Raw genomic sequence first — 25,096 nt, forward strand, 5'->3', positions numbered from 1 at the left:
GTGTGTGTTTAATCTCTCCTCTTTTTCATCATCCCCACTCTAACCTAGTTCAGACCTTGAAAGGATGGAAAGTCAGATCTCTGGAAGGGATAAATAACTTTGATCTTCTATGAGAAAAGGATCCCAGAAAGAAAATTGGCAAATGATGAACCATGTGGCTGTGATAGAGGTCATCAGACACAATGGGCTGCCTGGACCTTGTGATATTGGTTGGAAAGGGTCATGGATTTCAGTTAAAGAGAGAGAGAGAGAGGGAGGGAGGGAGGGAGAGGGAGAGAGAGAGAGAGAGAGAGAGAGAGAGAGAGAGAGAGAGAGAGAGAGAGGGGTATCGAGCATTCTTTATGAGAGGCTCTTATTCTGTTGCAGGCAAGTGGCACCAAAATAGATAGGGCTTGGCTGCTGTGGGATGTGGGGATGAGGGCACAGCATGTCCTTGGCTCTGGGAAGGATCCAGTTCCAAATGGAAGCTGAACATCTCAGCACCTCCTGTCTACCAGCAGCCCCTCCAATCCCCATAGAGGGAGGGTGACTTTTCATTTGGAACAATGCTAATGGAGTCATTCGGGTCAGTGTCTCCGAGATAAAATCTGTCACTCCCTTCTGCAGGCTCATTATTTCTACCTTCAGGCTGCAAGGAGGTGGCAGAACACTAGAGGATAGGGTTGTTTCCTCCTAGGGCTGACTCTGTGTGTGTGTTTTGTGTGTGTGTGTGTGGTCTTAAAGGTGTGATGAATTAGGAGAAAGCCTTTTGTCTTCAACAAAGGGGGTGTCCAAGTTTCAATTCCATACATAAATTTTATTGCCCCCCCCAATTCTGACCTCAGTTCACTTCTGTGCATGCTTTAAATGAGACATTTAACAATGACAACAATGCAAACAACCACCAAAAATGAGCTGCATACAGGGCTGGACTCAGCCTGGAATTACACCCCACATGGCTCTAATTGTTTAGTAATTTAAACAGAAGAGTGGCATTATGTTGAGTTGGCGATTCCAAATTATGCTAAAGCAGGATTTTGTCAGCTGGAACCTTGGCCTCGTTCAGGAACATACTTGGCGGTATGCAACAGGGACCACGAATCCACAAGGGTAGAGAAAAATGACAGAGAGAGTCTTCCAGAAACCAGCAAACAATCACTAATCAAGCTGCTACTACTTCACAATGAGTGGGAACACTGCAATTATGTGAGCAGTGTTAACACCTTGTCCTTCGGTGAGCTCGGCTGTCAATCAAAGATGAAATACCACCTTTATCTAACAGCAAGGACAGAGGCGTGCACACACTGGATATTTCTCTCCGATTCTTGAAAAGTTACATTTTTTCCTAAAGAGTTGATTCCATTTTGCACCTTCCTGCCCCCGGCACTCTTAGGAAATATTGACAATAAATACCTTGGATTCGCATATCTCTAAAGTTTTCATGGCCACCTGCCATTCAAATGCCTTTAGAGTTTGCCACCTGTGGGCTGACCAGGGGCTGTGGTGAAATGTTACTCTTTGTTTTTACAAGGCCGGCAGCTGTTTTATTCTCCATTCTACAAGCTCTCATTGACTGACTACTTGGTGGCTTTTATGACCACCATCGAAGCCTCTGTGGTTACTCTAATGACCACTGTCCCCCTCACAGTCCTCCCCTTCCAGCCACAGCTGACTTTGTAAAGCAGGGAGCCAGACTCTGTGTTGCCAGATCTTCATTCTGGATTCTAATGTAAAATTTCCCATTATTTAAATACAAAGCAACTACCTGACAATGAAACAAACACATACCTACAGTGAAATCTAGACAAAATACCTGTATGGGGCAGATAGGGCTTTCAGACCATTAATTTTGATGCCTGGTCTCTAGAGTCTTGGATTCACATGATTTGCTGCTCTATGGCATCTTCTCATCTTTTACTTTGTAGACCAAGGAGGTGTCTTTCCCCTTCTGGGAGGTGGCTGTTGTAAGTGGCAGGAGCATTGCACTGGACATTAGGATTACTTTAGGTCAGACTGGGCTTTGACCCCTGTGAATGATCCTAGGTAGGTTGTTTCTCCACTCTGCACCTCATTAAGCTGCTCCGTCATTGAGATGTGAATGAGTGCTAGCCTTGTTTCTTGGTTTTTAGATTTTATTTTATTAGGATTTAATGAAGAATGGATATGAGAGTCCAGGGCCTGGTGAACTATTGAGCACTACAGAGGAACAAAGCTTAGGATGGTGGTCAAAATCGGGATTGTGTCCTGTTGGATACATAACAAACCAGCTGTGAGAGCTGGTTAGGTCTGTGATCCCTCTGGATTTCAAGTTTCTCATTTGTAAGAATCTTTTCTTTTGGGTGTGTGGGGGGGTAGGTAGTATAGTGAAGGATAGGAGGTACACCTGAATTCAAGTGGAGGCTTGGCGATTATTCACTGTGTCATCTGGGTCAGTCCTGTGATCCCGTGCTACTCAGGGTGGTGGGGCAGCATCAGCATTTCCTGGAGCTTTTTTGAAAATTAGAGTCTCAGGTCCTGCCCCAAATTTGCTGATCACAATCTGTTTTCCAGGCAGTGTGTAATCACATAAAAGTTTGGGAAACATTGACTTAATCTAATGATGTTCAGACGTAGTCCAGGGCCAACAACATCACCATCTGGAAACTTCTTGGTGTCCCTTGCAGACCTGATGAATCAGCAATGTGAGGATGCCTATCAGGAATTTGTGGCTCAACAAAACTGGTAGGTGATCCTGAGGCACTACTGATTAAACTATATGAGGTTTGGTTACATCCTCATCTTTAAAGTAACTGCAACCCTTTGACAATCATTTAGATATTTGAAAGATGACAAAAAACATGGTAGTAGTTTAATACAACAGAATATAATATAGTAGAACATAATATATTTTATAATATGTATCATGAATAATGGTATACATGATGAAAAGAACTTATTGTGCATTAAACAATGAAAAACAAATTGGAAACAGGCAATTGGTAGGGATCTGTACCGGTTATGGCATGTTGGTTTCAAGCCAATAGAAGCTAGCCTTGGATAACTTAAGGAAAATGGAATTTATTGGAAGGATATGGTGTAGGTCATATAATGAAATTTAAGAGCAAAAGATAAAAATGAGCCTCCAGCACTTGGAAAAGACAATGAGGAGGGAAGCTAGGACAGCTGTAGAAGTTGATAAATACTCTCTCCAGGGCACCTCTGTCAGGGTGACTCTCTTCCAGTTGCCCTTGGGCCATTCTATTCGAGATCCAAATTCTTGGTGAAGTAATTGCCTAGCAGGTTTGGGTCTTTGGCAGGAAGAGACACCTGAATTGCCATGTGTACTGGGGGTTCGAGAGTTTCTCAAAGCAATGTGCTATTCCCCCAAAATGCAGGAATGGGAACTGGATGAGCTAATTGACAGAAGCTTATTGTGGATATTTCTAGCTCTAGTATTCTGAATCTAATATTATGCATGGACCTTGAACCTTTACAATGACAGGGAACTCCTGAAACAGCAAGGTGAAAGACGAAGTACAGCTCTTTTGGGAAATCTGTCTGCTCCCTTCCATGCACAGCTGTAGGACTTTTCTTTGTATCCAGGCTTAAGTAGTTTTGCTTTGGATGATGAAAGGAGTTGTACGTGCCACCATAACTAAGTGCTCCTTCACCTACGCCACTGTGGCTCACAAGCCTCCTAGCTTACAGCAAAGCTGTGAGGTTTCCCTTGAGAAAGGGCAGCTCCTGCCCACTCACTAATGAAGCCAGGAAGCAAACAGCAAAGCATGGGGGAATGACTTGTTGGACATCTTTCTTTTCCTCCCACAGTTTTATAAGTGATTATGAAGACAAGCTCAGGCTTGAGATTTGCCATATGGATTTAATGTACTGTTTGTTTTCATGGATATTTCGTTCCTGAGGGGCAAATGGCTATGCATTGCTTGGGCTCTGGTCCTATTATTTTTTTCTCATCATGATTGTGCCAAATAATCACAAAAATGACTCTTCTGTGTGGGGTTTCTCCTGGCATGTGCCTGTGCCATGGTAACAGTAGCTGATAATGTCTATTCTGTGAGGAAAAATTGGCATGAAGGCTGGCTTATTTAATGTGCATGTGAGGGAACAAGGGGTTTGAGAGCTTTTTAAGATGATTGTGCTGATACCTTGACCATTGTCTTGTGCCTCCTAACATTTGCTAAGCAAAGCATAGAACACCTGAAGAGACCAGGAAGGCCAGGATTGCAGTGCCCACCTGTCATCCTGCAGGTATGCCCAGCATGAGCTGTTAACTCACTTTTTCACATATCCTGGGTGACCTGGTATTTTTTTCATCACAACTTACAAGAAAGGTATCAATGATTATCTTACAACATTGTATTTAAAATAGCCAGTAGACCTAGGCCAAGGTAGCCAGTATCAATGAAATAAAAGTAAAGTGATTAGTTTTCAATGTGAAGGAGTAAAGAGTTCCTTAGCTCAATAGCAGACCTATTTCTGTCTGCAGGAGGAAAGCTGGTGAAGTACTGTGAGAAGAACAGATGTAGTGACATCATCCCTTATGAAAAGGGTCTAATTCTCATGTATTTATTAAAGGTGGAAATTACATAAATTAAGATCATGGGCTGGGGATGTTGCTCAGTGGTAGAGCACTTGCATGGCATGCACAGACCCTGGGTTCCATCTGTAGCACCACAAATACACACACACACACACACACACACACATGCATACGCACACGCGCGTGCACAGAAAAATCTCTTGAATTTCAAATTAAGTTCAGAATCTATAGTTTCTATAGTTTTATGTATATATTTATGCAGCAATATAACAGTATATATAGTATATAAGATGTATATATGATGTATTATGTATTATATTTTATATGTAATACATTATGCAATATATTATATACCAGGTATATACACATACCAACAAATATGATCACATATTTATAATACATACATAAATGATAAATATATATATATATAAATATATATATATACATTTAATTTATAATATTTTACATATATTTTATATATATATATATATAAAAAACTATGCAAGCCCATATACCTGTGTATTTAACATTATGTTTGGATACATTTTCATAATATAATTTTAGAGAATTTTAATTATATAATTGAATGTATTCATATTAGGAATCCCAGACGTTATGGCACATGTGATTAACTTCTCTCCACCTCAAGGCCTTATTATAGAATAGGAAGCAACTTCTCTTGGCTCCATCACGAATTTCCTCATTTTCTCCCTGCATACAGGCATAGTCTGAGCTCAGCATATGATATTAGTCTGGTTTTTCTGCCTAAATGCTGTGAATTTAAGATATGTGTATGTATAAATATAAAGCATAGGTCATATTTGAAGTGTTCTTCTTCTTCTTTTTTTAACCAATTTTAGTTTTGGACCCAGGTAATTTGGAGCAAAAGAAGTCAAGGAAAGTGCTAGTCTGCTAGAAATGTCTTCAAGAATAGCAATTGTTTTGTATCCATTCAAAGAGAAGCTGAGGATTCTGGCAAATGGATGATATTTTAAATCCTCATAATTTATTTACTCTTATTTTAACCATCATAAAATTATGATCAATTATACATGAAACTGAATATTAGAAGCCGGCGGAGAAACATGCTGGCACACATTTCCTTTGTGCTCGGTCACCTCAAATGATAAACAACTTACTTCTATACTTATGTCTGTGAAGATGCATATATATATATTATGCATGTCAAGTACTATGTAAATCAGCAGTTATCATTGCTGCACACACTATTTTCCTATAAACTCCAATTTGATTTTCATAAACAACTTTTCAAAAACGATGTTTAGCATTTTCCTCCCCAAGAACCTCTGTTGAACCAAGTATATTATGTGCTTTTTCCTTGCATTGTCATTAAGAAGCAAAAGAGGGTACCTTGCAAACTAAACTTGTTCCTACTTTTCCTGTAGAAGATGATAGGATGGGGATAATTTTCTGATTTGTTGGATTTCTTTTTGTTTGGCTCTAATTTGTTCTGGACTGACTATAAAGAATTAAAATTAGTTTTTGAGTATGGTTCTTAGAATCCATCTCATTAGGTTAGACTTATACCTTAAATTTCATCATTGAAAAAAGTAACACTTGGTGGGTGGGCTTGGGGGAAGCCTAGATCAGGAAATACAGGAAAAAAAAGTTGCATTTCAAATGAAGTTTTTCACTCGGTTTTCCCTACAACCTGTCAATAGAATATTCTAAGAAACTCTACTGACGACAGAATTTGTGCCCTCCAAAGGTCCCAGATATGCATAATACGTTGTGTTATGACAGGATTCTCTTCATTGTCATTTCAGGTTGTGTAGAATGACAGGAATAAAACAGAAAAACAAGAGTTTTGTGTAGAATAAGAGTAGAGTTCATCACGGCTATTAAAAATTCTAATGACATGAAAGCCAATTATTGTGAATTCAGGTGGTTATTCTGAATGTACTTAGGTACATGACAGCTGAGGTAAACATTTCAGTCCCAGACAGCTCCATTAATTAATTACCACTCAGGATTCTAAAGCTTGCTTAGGTGCTTCAAGAGCCACACGGAATACTTATAAGATGCACACTCCAGGCAAGTCCAGACAGGCAAACTAGTACCTAATAACAGTTTCTCCATGTACTTGTTTGACATTTATTTATTAGAGCAAAGCTCTGATTTAAAAAATATTTTACCCCAAACTCCATTTTCCCCTGTATAGAAAATTGGTAGAAAATCTATAGCAACTTAAAAAGAAAAAAATTCTGTGTCTGAAGAGGGCAGCCTTTCCACAATTTCTTGGAATTCTCTCCACTTAAATGCAAGTTGCATTGGTCAGTTAATTTTTTGTGTGTGATTTAATGCTTGTAAATGCTTTTATGCATGCCTGTTCTCTTCGAATTAGCCCTGATTCTTAACCTCATTTTCCTTTTCCATATTTTTTCAAAATTTCCAATCCTGTAGACGGCAGCAAGATTCTACTCTGTAGACGTTTGTATTTGGAAGAAATAATTTCACCCCCAATTGAGCAATTTAATTGTGTGGAGTTGCTTATTTCTGTATAAAATTTTAAACTTTACAAAGTCAAGTTGTCCCTTCTTTTAAGGATTCTACCATCTTAATTTCTCTGAAGAGGAAAAATGGAGTATGTTTTCTTAATTTTCTACCCACAGGAAGGATCAGCTCCATGCATATTTTCAAGAAAAGTCATAATAGCACTTTTTTTTTTCTGACACTCTATTCAGCTAGAGAGTGAAAACTTCAGAGCTTTTCTACTTGTAGTCACATTTTCCAGGGAGGTGTGCATGTCAAGGGCATTTTGTATGCGGCAGTTAGCATTGCAGGATGGGAAGTCATAGTCCATTTTAGAAGGGGATGCCATGCTTTTCTGGCTACCCACATCCAAGTGTTTAAGTCAGGGCCTTCTTACATCTGCCCATGATTAGGAACTTATTGTAGAAGAGGTGGAATCTGGTGCTGTTTTTGCAGAGGAGAACTTGGTCTTTCAGCTTCCTTTCATAATGCAGATTAAAGGGCGGGAGGAAATCCCAGGATAAACATTTCCACCACACTCTGTCACTGGACATATTAGTACAGCAGGAAACTTCTTGAGAGATTCATGTCTCTGTGTGATAAGGCAAAGTATATGGGATAGGAAAGGGAATCTCTAATTCAATAGGAGTTTGATTAATTCTTAAGATTCAGTGAATGACACTGCCGTCCTCAAACTTTTAAAAGTTCAAGCTTTGAAGAGCCTTGTGGAGACTAGGACCATGGTGGCTCCTAAGTGAAGGGAGGTCTGACTATCCTGAGGATTCTATGGCTTGAAGGAAAGGGAGTTGAATCCTGGATTAGAGGCAGCCCCCTTCTGGGAAATGGAGTTCTAGTCGACCTGCGGCAGCTCCTTCTGTATGGCATCATTTATAAGAAAATACTTTGAAGATATATAATGTAATATATGAATATAAGAAGACTCATATTTTCACAGAAGATTTGACTTTAGTTCAACCTTCCCAATTTATAGATGAGCAGAAATGACCTGATTAATACCACGTAATTAGTCTCAGATCCAGGAGGAAAAAAAAAAAAAAGGATTCTTCCTAGGTTTATTTCCTTAAATCTTATGAGGCAATCAGTCCTCAGAAAGGCCTCTAATCCCTGCCTCTTGGAATTCACATCCTGTTTGGACCCTTCCCACGTTGTGCCATGATTGCTCTTTTGGGCCAATAATCACTGGTAATCATTGGTGATGAATGAGAAAATTTAAGATTTCTTTGTTTAAAAGAACTCTGCCAGTGCCTGACCATTGCTATTTGTGTCTTACAAGTTTGGAAAACACTGTACGAGAAAATCTTCTATTAATTAGACCAATGAAGCCTACTCTTAGTTTGAGGTTCTAGATATACTAATACCTTGGCATTTTCTGGAGGTAATAACCCTATCTGTAACTTCCTAATGTGATGGTTTTCATAGTATAAGTCTATGAAAAAGTAGTACTCAATCTGTGATGGGAGATATGGAAAGGCTGAGGACCTGGGAAAACATGTTAAGCAATTAATCAGTCTTCTATTAAAAATAAATAATTTAAAACCCCAAACCAAACACTTTTTAGACTTCAAACCTTTGTGCGATCCTATGTAATAAAATCAAGAGGTCGAGTTTGTCTTAAAGTGTTCATGGACCCTCCACTTTCCAAACCGGTTCCCTGAGGAGTTAGGATCAAATTATTTAGTCAGGCTGATATACACTGCAAGTTAGAGAAATCGTTATTTCCTTAGGGCTGTTCTAAGACTACTTTCTGAGATGTTAATAGATATTCAAAAGTTCAGTTGAGAGAGCAGGAGAGACAGATAAAAATTAAGTAAACAGGTGATTTAGACAAATAACATTGGGACACTGAGTTGAACAAATTGGTCCTGGCTATTTTAGTAGCTCCATACAGAAAACCACTCTGTACCAGTAAGCCTCCAAGAGCCTTGAAGGCCATCTGTGGAACAGTAATTCTCAGGTTTTTTTTTTTTTATATATGCTAAAATATCCAGTGATTCTTCCAGAGAAGGATCAGAGCAGTGTCCTGCTTTCCTTGCACCTTAACATTCCATAAGAGTAAATGACAGCAAAGCTGGTGAACCAAACCTGGCCCAAGACAGGTCTTCCAAAGATGTTTTCATGATGTAGAGCCAGACCTGTTTACTGTAGCCTGTGGCTACTTTTTCTTGGTACAGTGGCTCACTTGAGAAGTTGGGAAAGAGACTACATGGTCTACAAAGTCTAAACTATTAACTGTGTCCCTTATCGAAAAGATTGAGTGAGGCTTGGGGTGGAGCCATTATTCAGTAGCTCATTCTGTGGGCTCAATTTCTATATAACACAGTTTGGGAACACTGAATCAACTCAAGCTCTCCAAATGGGTCTGTGTGTGCCTCACCTCCAAATACTCTCTTAGAAGAAGAACCCCCTCTCTGTCCTGTTTTGTAACTGGTAGAAGATGATGTCTATTTCTGTAAGTCATGGAGAGTGGCAGATTGAGCCCAGTAGCTAAAGTGAATCAGTGCATTTCTGTACGATGCAGCAAGATCAAGTTGAGTTACGGAGAGAGCTGCATGATAAGAGGAAGCTTATCATTTATTTACTGAGCATCCTGTTTGCTGTTTTTAGTCTTGTGCAGGAAGAGAGCTGGAGGTTACCTCGTGCTCAGGTCTTCAGGGACTTAGGTTCTGTCTCCTTGAAGAAAGTGACTGCAAGACAAGTTAAATAATGATGTGAAAATCCAGGGACTTAATTTTTAAAAAGGACCTAAGAGTGGAAAGAAAAGTCCTGAAAGTCCTGTTTCCCATGATTCAGAATAATGTTTTCCTCTCCCTCAGGTATGATTCACAAGATAACGGTTTGCATTGTATAGACCTTTTTCTTATATTATGGTAAGGTAAGAGGTGAATAGCTTTGTCTGGTAATAAGGTACTTTAGTTATCTATTGCTGTGTAAATCAAATTACCCCCATATTTAGCAACTTCACATTTATTATCTTACTCCATTTCTAAGGATATGGATTATGCAAGCACATTGGCTGGGTAGTTCTGGTTCAGGGCCTCTCCTTAAGCTCTAGTCAAGTCATTCACCAGGATGACAGTCTTCGAAGATTTGCCTGGGGCTCAAGTTTCTGTTTTCAAGTTCACTGGCTTGGCCTGTGACAAGAAACTTAAGTTCTTCTCCATGTGGAACTCCCCTAGAGGGACTTGTAGCTTTTTCTCAGAATGATTCAAGAGTGAGAGAGCACAGCAAAGGTCTTTTATAACCTCAGCCTTTTATAACCCAACCTAGGAAGTGACATGCCATCCTTTCCACTCCATTCTATTGGTCAAACAGACGAATCCTGGGACAGTGTGGGAGGGGATTATACAACAGTGTCAGAAAGCAGAGATTTTTAGTGACCATCTTGGAGCCTGGCTTCTACATTGTAGATACCTACAGCCGTATGTGTTGGTGGAGAAACAACCATGCCCTCCTTTCTTCCTCTGACCAGGACACTCAAAACCCATGCCCAGGGAATTGCCCTAATGTTAACTCTCATATGCAACACCATTGCTCCCCTGGAACATCTTTGTGTAAATGAGAAAAAACTACCCTCCTTTAGATAGTTTACTTCCACCAATAGGAGACTTGCCATATTATATGATTGTGTTCTAGCAAGACACTTTGCCACTTTGGCTGGAAAGTGCTGTAATGCTACCAATGCTTGTTTGTTTTAATTTTGTACACGACTTCCTCATTCAGTGCACAATCCATATAGGTTACATATACTGTGGTCTTCAGTATTAGGAGTCTAATCATGTAATTATACATTTAAAATGGCTAAATATATTGGCTACCGCATCTTGACTATAGGGTTTTAAGAATCTCTCAAACAGATTTAATTTCTCCTTTTCAGTGTTCCCCTAACACTAACTCTTGTATTATAGCCATTGTATACTATTCCTTGTAACAGAATTTGTTATGTATTAACTTCCTCAGTGGACTGTCAACTTTTGAGGGTAGGAACCTCATTTGCTCACTCACTCACTCATCTATCTCATATGTTCTGAGACACTTCTTTGTGCATGATGGTAAAAATAATGGTTAACAAAGAAAAGTGGTAAGAAAGACAACCCTGCTCTGGTATTTAGGTTCTAGTGTGAAGCAGCATGAAACAAATACATGAACAAGGAAATTCCAGATAGCCATGGGTACTGTGAAGAAATTACAATAGGGTAAACGAATAAAGAGTGACAGAGTGGGCTTATACGTGGTGGTTCTTTGGGGGAAAGAGGGAAGAGGAAGGAGAAGGAAAAACTTCTTAGAGGAGAATTTCATCTCTCTTTTATAAATCCTGTTACTAATAGAGTGCCTTTCACATACTACATAGGGAACAAGAATGGTTGTAAAGTTCAGGGAAGTGAGGGTCAAAGAACTAGCAAGGAAAAAACCCCTGCGTGTACCATTTTGGTTTCGGTAATTACGTACTATAAAGACGGAGTCTTTGTTATTCCACATCTGCTTTTTGTAAGCAAAGCACAAAGGCTTGGTTAGGTCTCCTTAAATGAGATTCATTTATTTCTTCTCCCTCACTGGAAAATAAATAAAACCAAGAGGCAAAGCCTATTGAATATAGTTACGGAATCAGTCTTTAGTGCTTAATTGTATTAAGAATTTTCCCTTTTGTTATTTTGCACTGAGGCTAGCTCAGATTTATTTTACGTTTTGTATTGGAATGAGGACACAATGAGTAACTTGTCCAAGATCAGATTGCACAACTTCAGAGGGAGGAGGAGTGGTGATTTTGGAAGTGGTCTAGAGGAGCTCATTGAAATGATGGAAAGCCTGGAAAGTGGGGCCCATGGAGAAAGGTTAAAAAACAAAACAAATGAGTTGATTTAATCAAGAAAAAAAAATACCAAAGGATGGTTAGTATTAAAAAGATATGGAGAATATGGAATATGTGAGCTTCTTGCCATATACTTTAATGATCTGGGGATTTATTGAAACTGGAGAGATTTGGCTCCACTTTTACATAACATTCCTTTACCAATTGTTAGGAGTCTCTGTGGCATTAGGAATTTGTTAGAACTCCTTTTCTGAGTGAACTAGATCCAGACTTATTGGTTTCCATTATTGAATTCAATAACTTTTTATTAAAATAAGGGCAATTAGAGCACGATTGTGTTTATACAGGACAGAGTAAAGGTTATTTCTTATGTATCTCGTGGATACCGGTAGCATAGACCCTCAGGAAATTCTGAATCAACACCGTTTCTAGCTCCACACCTTGTGTATTGAAAATACCACTGCTGTCTAGGTCATTTGCTTTGCTGGTCTTCTTGCATGATTCACTTCTTTGGAGTTGGAAACCTGTTTTTTTTTACAGCTGAAATTAAAATTCCAAAACTTAGTTCTGCCATCCAGAGTTCAGTCTGTCTGAGCAACCCATGTTGGTTCCTGAATCATATTTGTCAATGACTTTCTTGTGCTAAGATGTGAAATGCAGATGTCGGATTGGCAACCTCTAACACGGTTTATTGGTTTTTCGTTTTTCTTTCTTCAAATGCGTTCAAGGCTTAATACAGCAATACCAGGAAAAAAATTCTGGTTACGGAAAGATGTGCAGGTTCCTAAAATTTCTTATCTTATGGTGATGGGCAATTTAGACTTGAAGGAAGCTGGCCAGGTACAGGATAGTCGTGGGATGGAGCCTGGTGGCTGCCTAGTTGGCATCATTCTTTAACACTAAACTGCCATTGTGTTGGGTCTGTTTTCCAGGTTCCTATGTAGCACTTCTTCTTTTTCCTTTGTTTAACAGAACATTCTGTTAAAGAGGAATGCACCAAATAGCATGCTTTTGCCACGCAAATGTTCTATATTATCTTCCTCCTAGATTCCCTTCTCTATCACATAAGTAACCTGGATTTTCCATAAGCCCCACCTGCATGTGGAGGGAGAGAGAAAATGCAAAGTAGGGTAAATATTTTCGTCTCCATATTTCTTTGAAACTTCTAGCTTCTGCCTGCTCTGTAGATCACCTAGTTCTTTCAAAGGGACCTCACAGCATTCCTGACTCTTCAGTGGGTACATCATGAACTTCAACTTCAAAGGGGTTTCTAGCATTTTCATTATTCCTTGCCCTGGCTGCTTTTTGCCATTTATATTTTTTTATGAAACCATATGGAGGAACTCCCCAGGTTAATTTTTTTGAAGTCTGGCTCAATGACACTACACTTCCTAAGAAATTACAGAAGACATTAAGTCCTACCAATTTTTTATAGGTACTGGTTCTCAATTCCTTAATCACCAATGTCCCTAATTTGTCTCCTGATCATACTTGCCAGAGGTGAATAGGGTTAAGTTTACTGAAGCTATTAATTAATTTGTTTGAAGTTCACTTGGAAATTACTGTATTTCAAGCACAGACTGGCCTGGTTAGATGAATGAATAAGGCCCAGCCCCATTTTGCTCCCACCACCCACCATGACTATAAATATAGAGTCTATGGGGGGGTGATATTTAGAAGACCATTTCAAGACAGTGAAGTAAGAATTTTGGTTAGGGGCAAGCATGGATGTGTTAGAAGCAGATCAGGAGGGCAATGGTCTTTCTTGGTATTCAGAGTTTTCCAAGGAGAAGGTGGGTGTATAAACTAAAGATTTTGTTCAGCCATTTAATTGAACCTGTGGTTCAAGGTTCAGATCTTTATTGTCAGTTAAAAATCAGACTCTTTCTTCCTTAAGTAACTTCCTACTGTTTCCAGAAGCATTTTCCTGGAGTTTGAGTGTTCATTTTATCTACTTAGAGAAAAACTTAACTTCAATGACTATATATGGCCTTAGAAGGGTGTGCAGGGATTATTCAGGAAATTTTCTTGGCTTCTAAAATTTCCTGTGAATAAATTAAAAAGCCTCTTAAAATGCAAATCACTGGATCCCACTCCCAGAAATTTATAAATTCCTGAGGTCAGAAAATTTGCATTTTAAACAAGCATCCCTCATTATTCAAATCTGGATACTGCCCTTTAACTACTGGTTGCTAGGGACACTAGTAGGAGGAAAATGAGAATATGAACAATTACTTAGCTGGTTTGTCAGGTACGTTTATTTTCATGCAAGCTGAAATCCAAGCTATACATTATGGCTAGTCCTTTCCAAAAAAAAAAAAAAAAAAACCACACATCAAGGAAACTCGACCAGATTTTGGGATCTGAGTTTGATTTTTGACTATAGTCATATCCACTGGGCAATTCTGAACTTTGTCATATCTTGTCTTTCCCTTGTAATAGATGTTGACCAGTTGTTTTGTTGTTTAAGTCTGACTTTTCACATTTATCCTTAGCACTAGAAAGGACACGAATGGGTGAATCACAATAGACTGCAATTACCATTATAAAGTTAATTATACTTTTGCCAATGCTGAAATGTGTGTGACCTTTTGTTAAAAGTTAAGCGAAGCGTGGGCATGGGAATATTGTGACACTTATCAAGAAAGGATAGGTGTTCATTTCACATTGAGTTATCATTGCATTTAAATCCATAATGCCCATCTTCTTCCCTTCCTACTGTAAGGTTCCTTATTGACTTGCATTGTATGTTGCAAGCCTCAGGTTTTCTTTTAAAATGTGCTTTGCATATCAGCCATCATAGCTTGACTTTACCATACTTTTATTTTCATATTTTAAAAAAAACACCAAACTTTGTTTTTCTGATCATAAAGATAAAATTTATTATCGCAGTTTCAGAAACCCATATTGTGACATTAAACAAAGATGAGTTATATTCCAAAAACATGGTGCCTCAAATATTAGTCTGATGGTAAATTCCAAAGTATTGTGATTTAGAGGGATTTGCTGCTATAGGGACTCTCTGCTAAAGCCCAAATCATCAGGCTAGGAAACCAGTTGACAGCCCCTTCCTAAACAAAGCGGAGAAGTTGGAATCTATTGATGTATTCAGGCAAGGGTGTATTTTGAATTATTAATATTTTTAAATTAATTCAGGTTTAAAATGTTTCTTTGGTATTTTTAAAAACATAATATTGGAAGGAATCCAATCTTCTCGTGGACATTGTATTGCCACACTATCATCAGTAATCATTTATGCACTTCACAAGTGTAGAATCACTAAATTGTATAGATTGGGGCTGGATTAATTAACATGGAGGCCATCTAATTTAACCTTGTTTCACAATTAGGAAAATGAATATCAGAGGAGGTCATGATTATTCAGTAGTGGAGTCTGATATATTTGAAGTTCATTTCTGTTTCTTGTCAATGAGGAGATATGGTTCAGCTTTTGGTTTAACATCTAGCTGTTTTCTTGCTAGCTCACCCGTCATTCAAGCTAAGACCCAAAATGCTGCACTTACACTTTGCTCTAGGGTCCAACTCCATCAACCTCAGGAACTGGGAAGACATGGGAGCTGAACCCAGCTCTGCCTCCTCAGATGGCCAGATGCTAGAAAGAACTTGAATTGAGCTGACGGAGCACAGCATTTAGCCAGTATGCCATCCTCTCTGTGGCAGAGATTCAGGAAAGCTGTCAGAATCAGCGAAAGCCAACATAGAATTACACAGGGACCGTGAAAGGCAGATGCAATGCGTGGTGGTGAATGCAGGAGTCGACCGTATTACATTGGCATGCTGATCATTTTACAAATGTCCCAATCCCTTGCACATCTTCACGCCTCTGTCATTCTGTTCTCTCCTCCTATAGCATCCATAGCTTCTGATGAATTAAATTCTGATAATTTGACTTTTCATTTGAATGAGATAGCAGAGTCTATCATTACACTCTGCAAGTAGCAGGAAAATGTGATTCCGGTGAATGGCATAAGAAGGATACAGGAAGAAAAAAAAATAGCAGCCTGAAGCTTTGTTTCATCTGCTTAACAAGATCAAAATAGGCATCTCGGCTCTCCTCTGGTGTTTTCCTCATGATCACAAAAATATGGTTCCAGCTCCAGAGAGCATGTCTGTATGTAGAGGGGAAGAAAGGTGGTGGAAAGGTACAAGCCTCTTTTGCCCTTTGACTAGGAAAACAATCTTCCCTCAAAAGTGTCAGAGTCATGCTCCACTGACCAGAATCATGCTCCCTGTCCATTTCTGGAGGGGAGGAATGCTGGGAAAGTATGGAGCTTTCTTGTGGTAGATGCAAAGAAATGGGTATGGTTTTAGATGAGTTTATTTACAACGGGATTGCAGCACTTCTTAAGCCCAGGGACTTAACGGCAATGATGTGGTCAGGTCTTTCCTGACATGTAGGATCTCTTTATAACAAGACTGACTGACTCTCAAAGGATCTCATTTTTTAACTTGAATATTCCTCTGCCAGTTTTGTTTCAAGTAGAAACTTCTAAAAATGTGATTTATTTTCTGTTTGTTGAAGTAATGCCTTATGTATGTGTAGCACTTTACTGTACCAAGTGCTTCATAATGTCATTTTGATCCTCACAGAAATTCATAATATAGAAGTGACTATCCCAGCATTATGGAAGAGAGAGCTGAGTTAGGGAGGTGGGTTCAAAGAGCTCACACAAACTGAGACTTGAGCAAGGCAGGTGGCACACTCCTGTCATCCTAGTGACTTGGGAGGCTGAGACAGGAGGATCCAGAGTTCAAAGACAGCCTCAGCAACTTAGCAAGATCTCAAGCAACTTAGTGAGATTCTTTCTCTAATTCGAAAACAAAAACCAAAAGAAAGCCAGGCCCAGTGGCACACACTTATAATCCCAGGAGTTGGGAGGCTGAGGCAGGAGGACCATGAGTTCAGAGTCAGCCTCAGCAAAATCAAGACACTAAGCAACTCAGTGAGACTGTTTTAGTCAGCTTTTTGCTGCTGTGCCTAAAAGAACCGAGCAGCACAAGAGTAGAAGAGGAAAATGTATTGGGGGGCTCATGGATTCAGAACTCAGTCCAAGCACAGTTGGTTCCATTCCTCAGGGCTCAAGGTGAGGCAGGACATCATGGTGGAAGAGTGTAGGGAAGGGAAATAGCTCACATGGTGATCAGGAATCAGAGAGAGAGAGATGTCTCCACTTGCCAGATACAAAATGCATACCCCAAAGCCACGTCCCCAATGAACCACTTCCTCTAGCCACACTCCCCCTGCCTCTAGCCATCACCCAGTTAATCCCATCAGATATTATTTCACTGATTAGGTTAAGGCTATGACCCAATCATTTCTCCTCCAAACCTCCTTGCATTGTCTCACACATGAACTTTTGGAGGGACACCTCACATCCAAATCATATCAAAGACAGACCCTATCTCTAAATAAAATACAAAATAGCCTTAGGGATATGGCTCAGTGATCGATGCCCCTGGTACCTGCCCCCAAACCAAACAAACAAAAAAACCTGGGACTTGAATCTAGGTAGATTTGCTATATCATCCTCACGTGTCTTTATCCTCGTATGTGCCGTGGACAATAGGTTTTAAGACATGTGAAACAGGTTAAGTTCAGACAGAGTCTACATCGGTTAAATTTTGGAACCATAGGCATTGAAGAAATAGTTTGTTTAGAGGAATATAAAGTGTCTTCTGTTTGGGTGACAGCATGAAAATCTTTTTTTTTCCTCCCCTTTCTCAGAGATCCTCAGCCAGCAAGTCTCTTGGTGCTCCTTCCTACGGCAGATGGTCCAGTTCACAGCCACATCAGGTAATATGCTCTTTTTAAGAACCTTCACTTACTTGTTTTCCTGGAAGTGTGTGCTTCAACTTGCAATTGCTTTTTCACCCGGCGACTGTGAGAGCTACCAGGTTCTTGTCTACTCTCTCCATAAACGTGGCCCCTCTTGATAAAGGGCTGGGCAATTCACTGTGTCAATTACTTTCCTCCACCTCAATTGGATTCAGGGCTTGTGAGAAGGACAGTGAAAGGAAAGTAAGGAGTTTGGAAAGGCTGAAGTTTCCCTTCCAAAGCCCTCCTGGGCGAATAACAAAGAAAAATCATCAATTTCGCCATTATTGGAAATGAAGTTTGCTTTATTTTCCCTCAGTGAACAATGTCCTTTCTGTATCGTTTATTCCAGGAAATTGTGTACACACCCACATATATGTGCCTTCACATGTATGGTACACAGTCTCTCTGTAAGTTGATACATGAATATATTTGGAAAATGTACTAATATTTCCAAGGATTGCTTTCGTGCTTAGTTTTTAGCGTGATTAACAACCCCTGTTGAGGTTGATAAATAGAGAGCATTATGTGCTTTTTTTTTAGGTAAAGTTAAGCTACTCTTGGTGTGTTATCTATGTACATGAAAAAACAGGGTCTTTTCTGTTGGTGAGCAGGTTTTACAGGTGACAACACTGTGACATGTGTGGTCACGCCTTCCAATGCTTGAAGCTTCGTGTAGTTGGAACACTGGCTTTGTACTATCCCCTGGGGAAGACAAATGTTTGCATCACCTACTGGTTATGAGATCAAGAAGAAATGAACTCGCACTTGTCCTTTGAGTTCTTGGTTCAATTTCCTTCTTAGACTTTTTCAGGTCACCTCAGGATCTACAGTGATTTTGAAGACAAGCATGTTATCAATACTTTATATTCACACCCACCCCCTTCCATTTTATGGACTTTCTATGAAATAGAGTATGGGTGCTAATTTACTCCAACTTCAGCATAACGGGAGAACTTTTGGTGTGCTCATTTTTACCTTTTGTTTTTCAATGGCAAATTGATATTTTCAGTAAATAAAATTAATAAGAAAAAATAAATTATTGCATGATGCAGTATTGTATCACAGTGCCTATTTCTTACCTTGAATGGGTTGATGAAACTTGAAGTGAAGGTGATGGCTCGGCCCCCGTTGGCATTGGTTTTGTGAGGATGCTGTACCACCTTCTAACTTTGGAAGGACATATTGCTTGATGCATTGGAGCTGAGCAAGGGGGCAGATGAAAGGGGCAGATGTCAGAAAACATAGGTTGCTTTGAATATCCAGGTTCCATTTATTTCTTACCAAGTAGCCATAGCCAGAAGGTGCACAGTGGGGTAGGAATATTTCTGAGCCCATCTGAGGCTTTCTAGGGCCAGAGTTGAACAAGTCACACCTCACCTCTCTGCTCTCACCCTGAAAAAGTCTTTTGGGATGTTCTAATCTAATCTTTAGTCTAAGGCAAGAGAGACCCTGAGATTGAAATTGTTTATGATTATATGAATTTAGTTGTTCTAAGAGTCTAAGAGTTTCCCAGAACTCATTCCATTTTACAAGTCAGTAAGATCCTTCTGGATCTTTTGGGGAAACTTCCCAGTGAGATAATACAATGTTTCTTTACTGCAAGTCTGTGCTGATCTTGGAAAACTTTGCATGTGAGGCAATGAAATAAGGAGTGAAGACAGAGAATTTGGGGCAGTCCTTCTAATGAGAATATATCCTTTTAGTTTTCTGTGGTTAAAATGACCACTATAGGGGCTGGGGCTGTAGCTCAGTGGTAGAGCACTTGCCTCTCATGTGTGAGGCACTGGGTTCTATCCTCAGCACCACATAAAAATAAATGAATAGATATTTTTTTAAAAAATAAGAAAAATGTTCTTTAAAAAAAAATGACCATTATATTATGAAGTCATGGAATTTTTAGATGGCATTTGTCTAGTTTTAATATCTGAGGCTAGTTAAAATAGTGGCTGTCCTATAAATATTTCCCAATTTTTTATCTTTGAACACTTACGGTCTGTGAAATTCAAGAGTGGATGAGGTATCAAAAATTGATTTCAGAAAAAAAAGGGGGTTTTGCCTGGGCATGGTGGTGCATACCTGTAATCCTAGCAGTTTGGGAGGCTAAGATAGGAGGATTGTGAGTTCAAAGCCTGCTTCATCAATGGCAAGGCACTAAGCAACTCAGTGAAACCCTGTCTGTAATAAAGTAAAACATTGGGCTGGGGATGTGGTTCAGTGGTTGAATGCCCCTGAGTTTAATCCCTGGTATCCCCTCCACAAAATGAGTTTCATTTTTACGTGTCACATATGAGAAGAAATGTGCTTCTATGCTATGGATGGAGGGACTTTCAACCTAAGAGGTGTCTTTTTAATTGAGGGACATAACTGAGTGGCATTTCAAAATGGTACCCTGGTTAAAACTAATATTGGTGTTATTTCTTTTTGGATTGAAGGTTCCCTTTAATGGTAAGTGGAAGGAACTGGCCATTGTGGGTGAGACAATGTGTTTGTTCCTTTGCTTGTAGATCCACTCCAGGCTCTCTTGCTGACCAACTTCCAAGTAGGTTGTTTCAGTGGAAAAATTGGTGGCAATTAGGAAGGAAATAGACAGGGAAAGCCTAGGATATTCCTCATCTTCTCTGTCTGCTTGGGAAAATTTCTTTATAGGGTCTGAGCATCTGGGTGGATTAGCTCCTAAGAGGCAGCCCTGTAACCCCTGTGGCCTCTGACTGCAATGTCTTTGTCTGTTGAGCCCCCAGAAAAGATAATGGATACCTTTACCCTTCCCTGTTAACTTGTTAGCTCTTTGAAACCCTTGTAACTAGTTTTCTATATTAAATTCCTTCTCTTGCATTGCCTGGTATGGACTTTTTTTTCATACAAGTTGGTCCAACTGTTTTTGAACGAATACATCTATCATGGCATTATGTGCTTCATTCTTTTGTTCTAATAGTGGCGTTTTATTTTCTACATGTTATGTGACTATTTAAAGGATCACTAGCCTTGCAGTTGCTGAAAACTCTGAGATTTATTCTCCTGAGGTGGCCTGGTGGGTGGTAATCCTTTTACACCCCTGTCCCACACAGAATAATTATTCCTCTTCTTTGTTACTCATGTGCTAATCCTTCCCTTTTAAATTTGTGTTTATTGCAAAAACCTTTGTCTTTTGTGTTTGCAATATAATAGGCTTATCAGCTTCAGTCTTTGAAAATACCTACACAGATTCTCAGCCTGAGGTTGAAAGTACAACTGCTATGTCTATTCCAGTTCCCATGTCTTCCTCTGATTTTTGGTATCAGATTTTATATATATATATATATATATATATATATATATATATATATGTGTGTGTGTGTGTGTGTGTGTGTGTGTGTGTGTGTGTGTATTTTTTTAAAATTGAGTTGTAGGTTTATATTCACTAGAGTCCAAGTGGGCAAGTGGGTCTTACATTTTTTGTTTTCATTACTTGTAAACCTGAGATAGATACAAACATAGATAAAGTAATAAGTAAATCAGCACACAGGTGAATACTTGCCTGTTATGGAAGTGTACTCATATAAGAATTAAATAATCACTGTTCCTTCTTAATCATTATCATCACTGCTAACAGTTATTGAACATTTATGTGGTGTTTGCTAATTTCTTCATGTGCAATATCTTATTTAGTCCTCTCAATATCTCTTGGATAAAGATGTCATACTTTCACAGATGAAAGAACGGACAACCTGAACATTTAATTGACTTGTCCAATGACACAAGGTTAGTTCTGTCAGATTCCAGTGCCCTGATTGCTTACCGTATCTATAAAGGTTTTAGAGGAAACTCACTGAAAATCATTTTAACCAATAGTTATATTTTGAACTGACCAGAATATAACATTTGTGGCCTTTAGATACTTGTTCTATTTTGAAATTATATTTGTATGATTTTCTTTGTTGGAAAAGGGCTCATTGATTTTATTATAGGTCAGTCTAGTTGCAAAAGGACAAATTGCAAAGTATAGACTTTAATATACCTATTAATATGTTTTTCTTTTGAGAGGAATCATTTTGTGCTTAATTTGGAATAATTCGAAAACACACTTGTAAGAAAACGGTTTTTCTTCTCATTGCATTGTAAGTAATGTGGTATAAAGTTTTATAAGCTTATGAATATCTATACCAAATAAAACAGTCATTAGAAATAAATGAAACAGACAAGTGAGAGTGGTGACTAGCTGGCTGGTATCTTCATATTTGAAATGCACAATGATAAACTAAAATTGTGATAGGTTTTCTATGCATGTTATATATTTCCTTTTTGAAAAGTTTCTTACTTCCCTCCATATCCTCCCTCTCATATTCAGAAAATTTCTCATGACTATTAATTTATCACTTCATGCTTTATAAATTGAAAAATTTTCCTTTGAAAAATGGACACCAATCTAAGTCCTGTGTTTCTAAAACTTTCAATGTAAAGGTTTGGTCAATAGTGATTGATTGATAGATGATTCATTAACTCCTTGGCATACTATGTGTTTATAGTAGTCCTTGAGATGTGAGAACCTTAAATTTTATCTTATTAAAAGTGAAAACCAAGCCTGGTTCGGTGGTGCATGCCTGTAATCCTGGAGGCTGATTCAGGAGGATTGTGAGTTCAAAACCAGCCTTCGCAGCAGCAAGGTGCTTAGCAGCTCAGTGAGACCTGGTCTCTAAATAAAATACAAAATAGGGCTGAGGATGTGGCTCAGCGGTCAAGTACCCCTAAGTTTAATCCCTAGTAACAACAACAACAACAACAACAAAAAGTGAAAACATGCCTATAATCCCAGTGGCTGGGGAAACTGAGGCAGGAGGATCACAAGTTTAAAGCCACGCTGAACAATTTAGCAAGGCCCTGAGCAACTTAGCAAGACCCTGTCCCTAATAAAGAAGGGGTGGTCGGCTGGGGATGTGGCTCAGTTATTAGGTGCCCCTGGGTTCAATCCCTGGTATTAAAAAATAAATAAAAGATGAAACTCAGTGAATATTTTTTTAAATGATATAATGTGTTCAGATGTAACAATTGACTCAAGGGAGTTCAGATTGTCCAGTAGTGTCTTGTAGTAGCAGAAAACACTGGCAAGACTCAAGGCTTAATTTTTCAGGTACCAGGAAGGATTCATGTTAAATTAGGGAAGCAGAGAACATTTTTTTGTTTGTTTGTTTTGCTATTTTTTTTTTTTTACTTTCTCTTGCGCGTAAGAGAAAGACGGGGAGTGTGTCCCACTGTTAAAAAGCTACAATGAGTATTTTTCCTGGATTGTCTTATATATAGTTTTTAGACCTCAAACTAGTACTCTTCAAGGAGTAGGGGCTCATGTAGTTTCTGGTGACTACATGAATGAATGAATGATTTGTATGAAATAATAACAGAACTAGAATAGAAAATGGAGACTTCAAATCCACATTTATCAGTTTTTTCTTTCCTCAAATCATTAGTTTCTACCTTCTCTTTACCTGAAGTTAGCATCAAAGCTGATTGTTATGGATCAATTAAGGTACAATTAATTTACTCTTCTTTGGTGAGGGGAAATCCCCATCATTACCTCAAATATTATGGTGGGAGAAGTACAGGTGGACAGAGACCAGGACAGTCCATACTCTGAACCATTGGTCAATCCTGATATTGTGCTTTTATATTATCTATGTTCTACACTGGGGATTAACGTGGCAGCCTTGAGATCTCAATGATGAACCTAAATGTCAAGACTATGTGTATGGTTGCTTGGTTTTATGGTGTCCATGGAGACAAATGTGAACTCCCAGTGTATTTTGGCTCAGGATTCTAAACAAAATTGACCCTCCTTATCAGTAGGGGATTTGTCAAACTATATGCTTATAATTTAAGTAGATAGAAAAAAAATATTTAGATCTGTATTTGTATCTGTATGTCTGTAATACTTACTAGCCAATGACCATCAGGAACAGACATGTGTTCAATATCAGGGCTTTTGGTCTTAGCATGTCCCCCAACATTCATACGTTCAAACTTAATTGCCAATGAGATAGTATTAAAGAGCTATGGCATTTGCGAGATGATTAATGAAGTTATGAAGATTTAGTCCTCATGGATGGGATCAGGACCCTTATGGAATGACTGAGTGAATGGGATCAACCCTTTATATTCATTTCATCCCACTCCCAGAGGGAACAGCAACAAAGTTTCATAATTTCTGATTATTTCTTTATATGTACTATCTCATTTAACCGTCTCAATATGGTAATGATATTGAGAAACAGTGATCAGACTCTCACCAAACTCTACCAGACCTGGTAACATCTTGCCAATCTTGGACTTGAATCTTGCAGATTGTGAGAAAATACATTTAAGTACTTTCAAGGTTACCCAGTCTCTGGTATTTTGTTATAACAACACAAATACACTGGTATAGTGTGGTCAAGAAGTGGGTCAAATATCTGAAAATATGGAAGCAAATTTGGAGCAAGACAATGAGTAGAGACTAAACTAATTTGGAGGAACAGGCTAGAAAAGACCTCAGGTATTTTGTTATTGCCACATGAAGACAGCACATCATGGAAAGGAGGGTTTGTGAGTAAGGGGAAGTTATTAGGATGTGTTTGTTATGGGACCTGAGGCTGGTTAGATGATTTTGATAAGAGTTGAAAAAGAGGGGTTTGTTGAGGTTTGAGTAATTTTAGGAAGTGAGGGAAGTTCTCTGGTTTGGTATCTTACTAATTTTATCCAGAAGGATAAAGGAGCAAAACTAAAGACATAAGTAGTAAAGAAGCAGTGGTCACTAATGTTACCTGGGTGAGGGGGGATGCTTGGTCCCTTTTGTGATTTAGTAGTGATCTTGTTCTTCACTCTGCTTGAACATGGAGTGGACTTGTTTTTGTGTGGTTCAATTACAATCATGAAGTAACTCATCAGATCTGTTGTTGGTGTTCTGTGAAAAAGTTTTTGTTAAGGAGGTAACTCCAGGTTCTGTACTTTAGACAGCTGTCTTACACACAACTTACATGATTCATATGATTATATAGAGAGAGAATGGAAGGACCGTGCTGTCTTTCCTGATGCTTGCATTTGTCCTATCATTTGCATCCATATATTTGAGAATCTGACCAGAATCACAAAGTGGCAATGTCCTTAACTAAAGTTTACCTCTAGGTAACATCCCAGCATTATTATAAATACAGACAACAAGAGAAATCTGAAGTATAATTTCTTATGCATTTGTAAACCATCTTATTTAAAAAGAAGAATAAAACTGGAAAAGCAAATATGATATAATATGAAACCTCATTTGTAAATGAGACCTTGGAATTTTAAATAAATTCATAGAATATGGAAAATTCGGTCTGATTTTGTCAATTTTTGTCTCCAAAGATTGCACCCTAATGAACCCTGCCTCCTAGTACTCACAATTCTATGTACTTTCCTCTCTTTGGAGCTCAGCTAG

The 25,096-nt window shown here is 38.7% G+C and overlaps 1 protein-coding gene across 5 annotated transcripts in view; it reads left to right on the top strand.

The window, feature by feature from the left end:
- Positions 1 to 25,096, top strand: part of Rbms3 (RNA binding motif single stranded interacting protein 3) — a 1,321,467-nt gene that overhangs the window by 245,031 nt on the left and 1,051,340 nt on the right. For all 5 annotated transcript variants that reach the window (XM_058576560.1, XM_058576562.1, XM_058576563.1 and 2 more), the window contains exon 2: positions 17,584 to 17,652. In XM_058576560.1, coding sequence (XP_058432543.1) covers positions 17,584 to 17,652 — 69 coding nt within the window. The remainder of the gene's footprint in view (positions 1 to 17,583; positions 17,653 to 25,096) is intronic.

The sequence above is a fragment of the Marmota monax genome, unplaced genomic scaffold (assembly GCF_021218885.2).
Source record: "Marmota monax isolate L192 unplaced genomic scaffold, Marmota_monax_Labrador192_F-V1.1 WCK01_AAM20220418_F8-fsc00021, whole genome shotgun sequence".
Lineage (NCBI taxonomy): Eukaryota > Metazoa > Chordata > Mammalia > Rodentia > Sciuridae > Marmota > Marmota monax.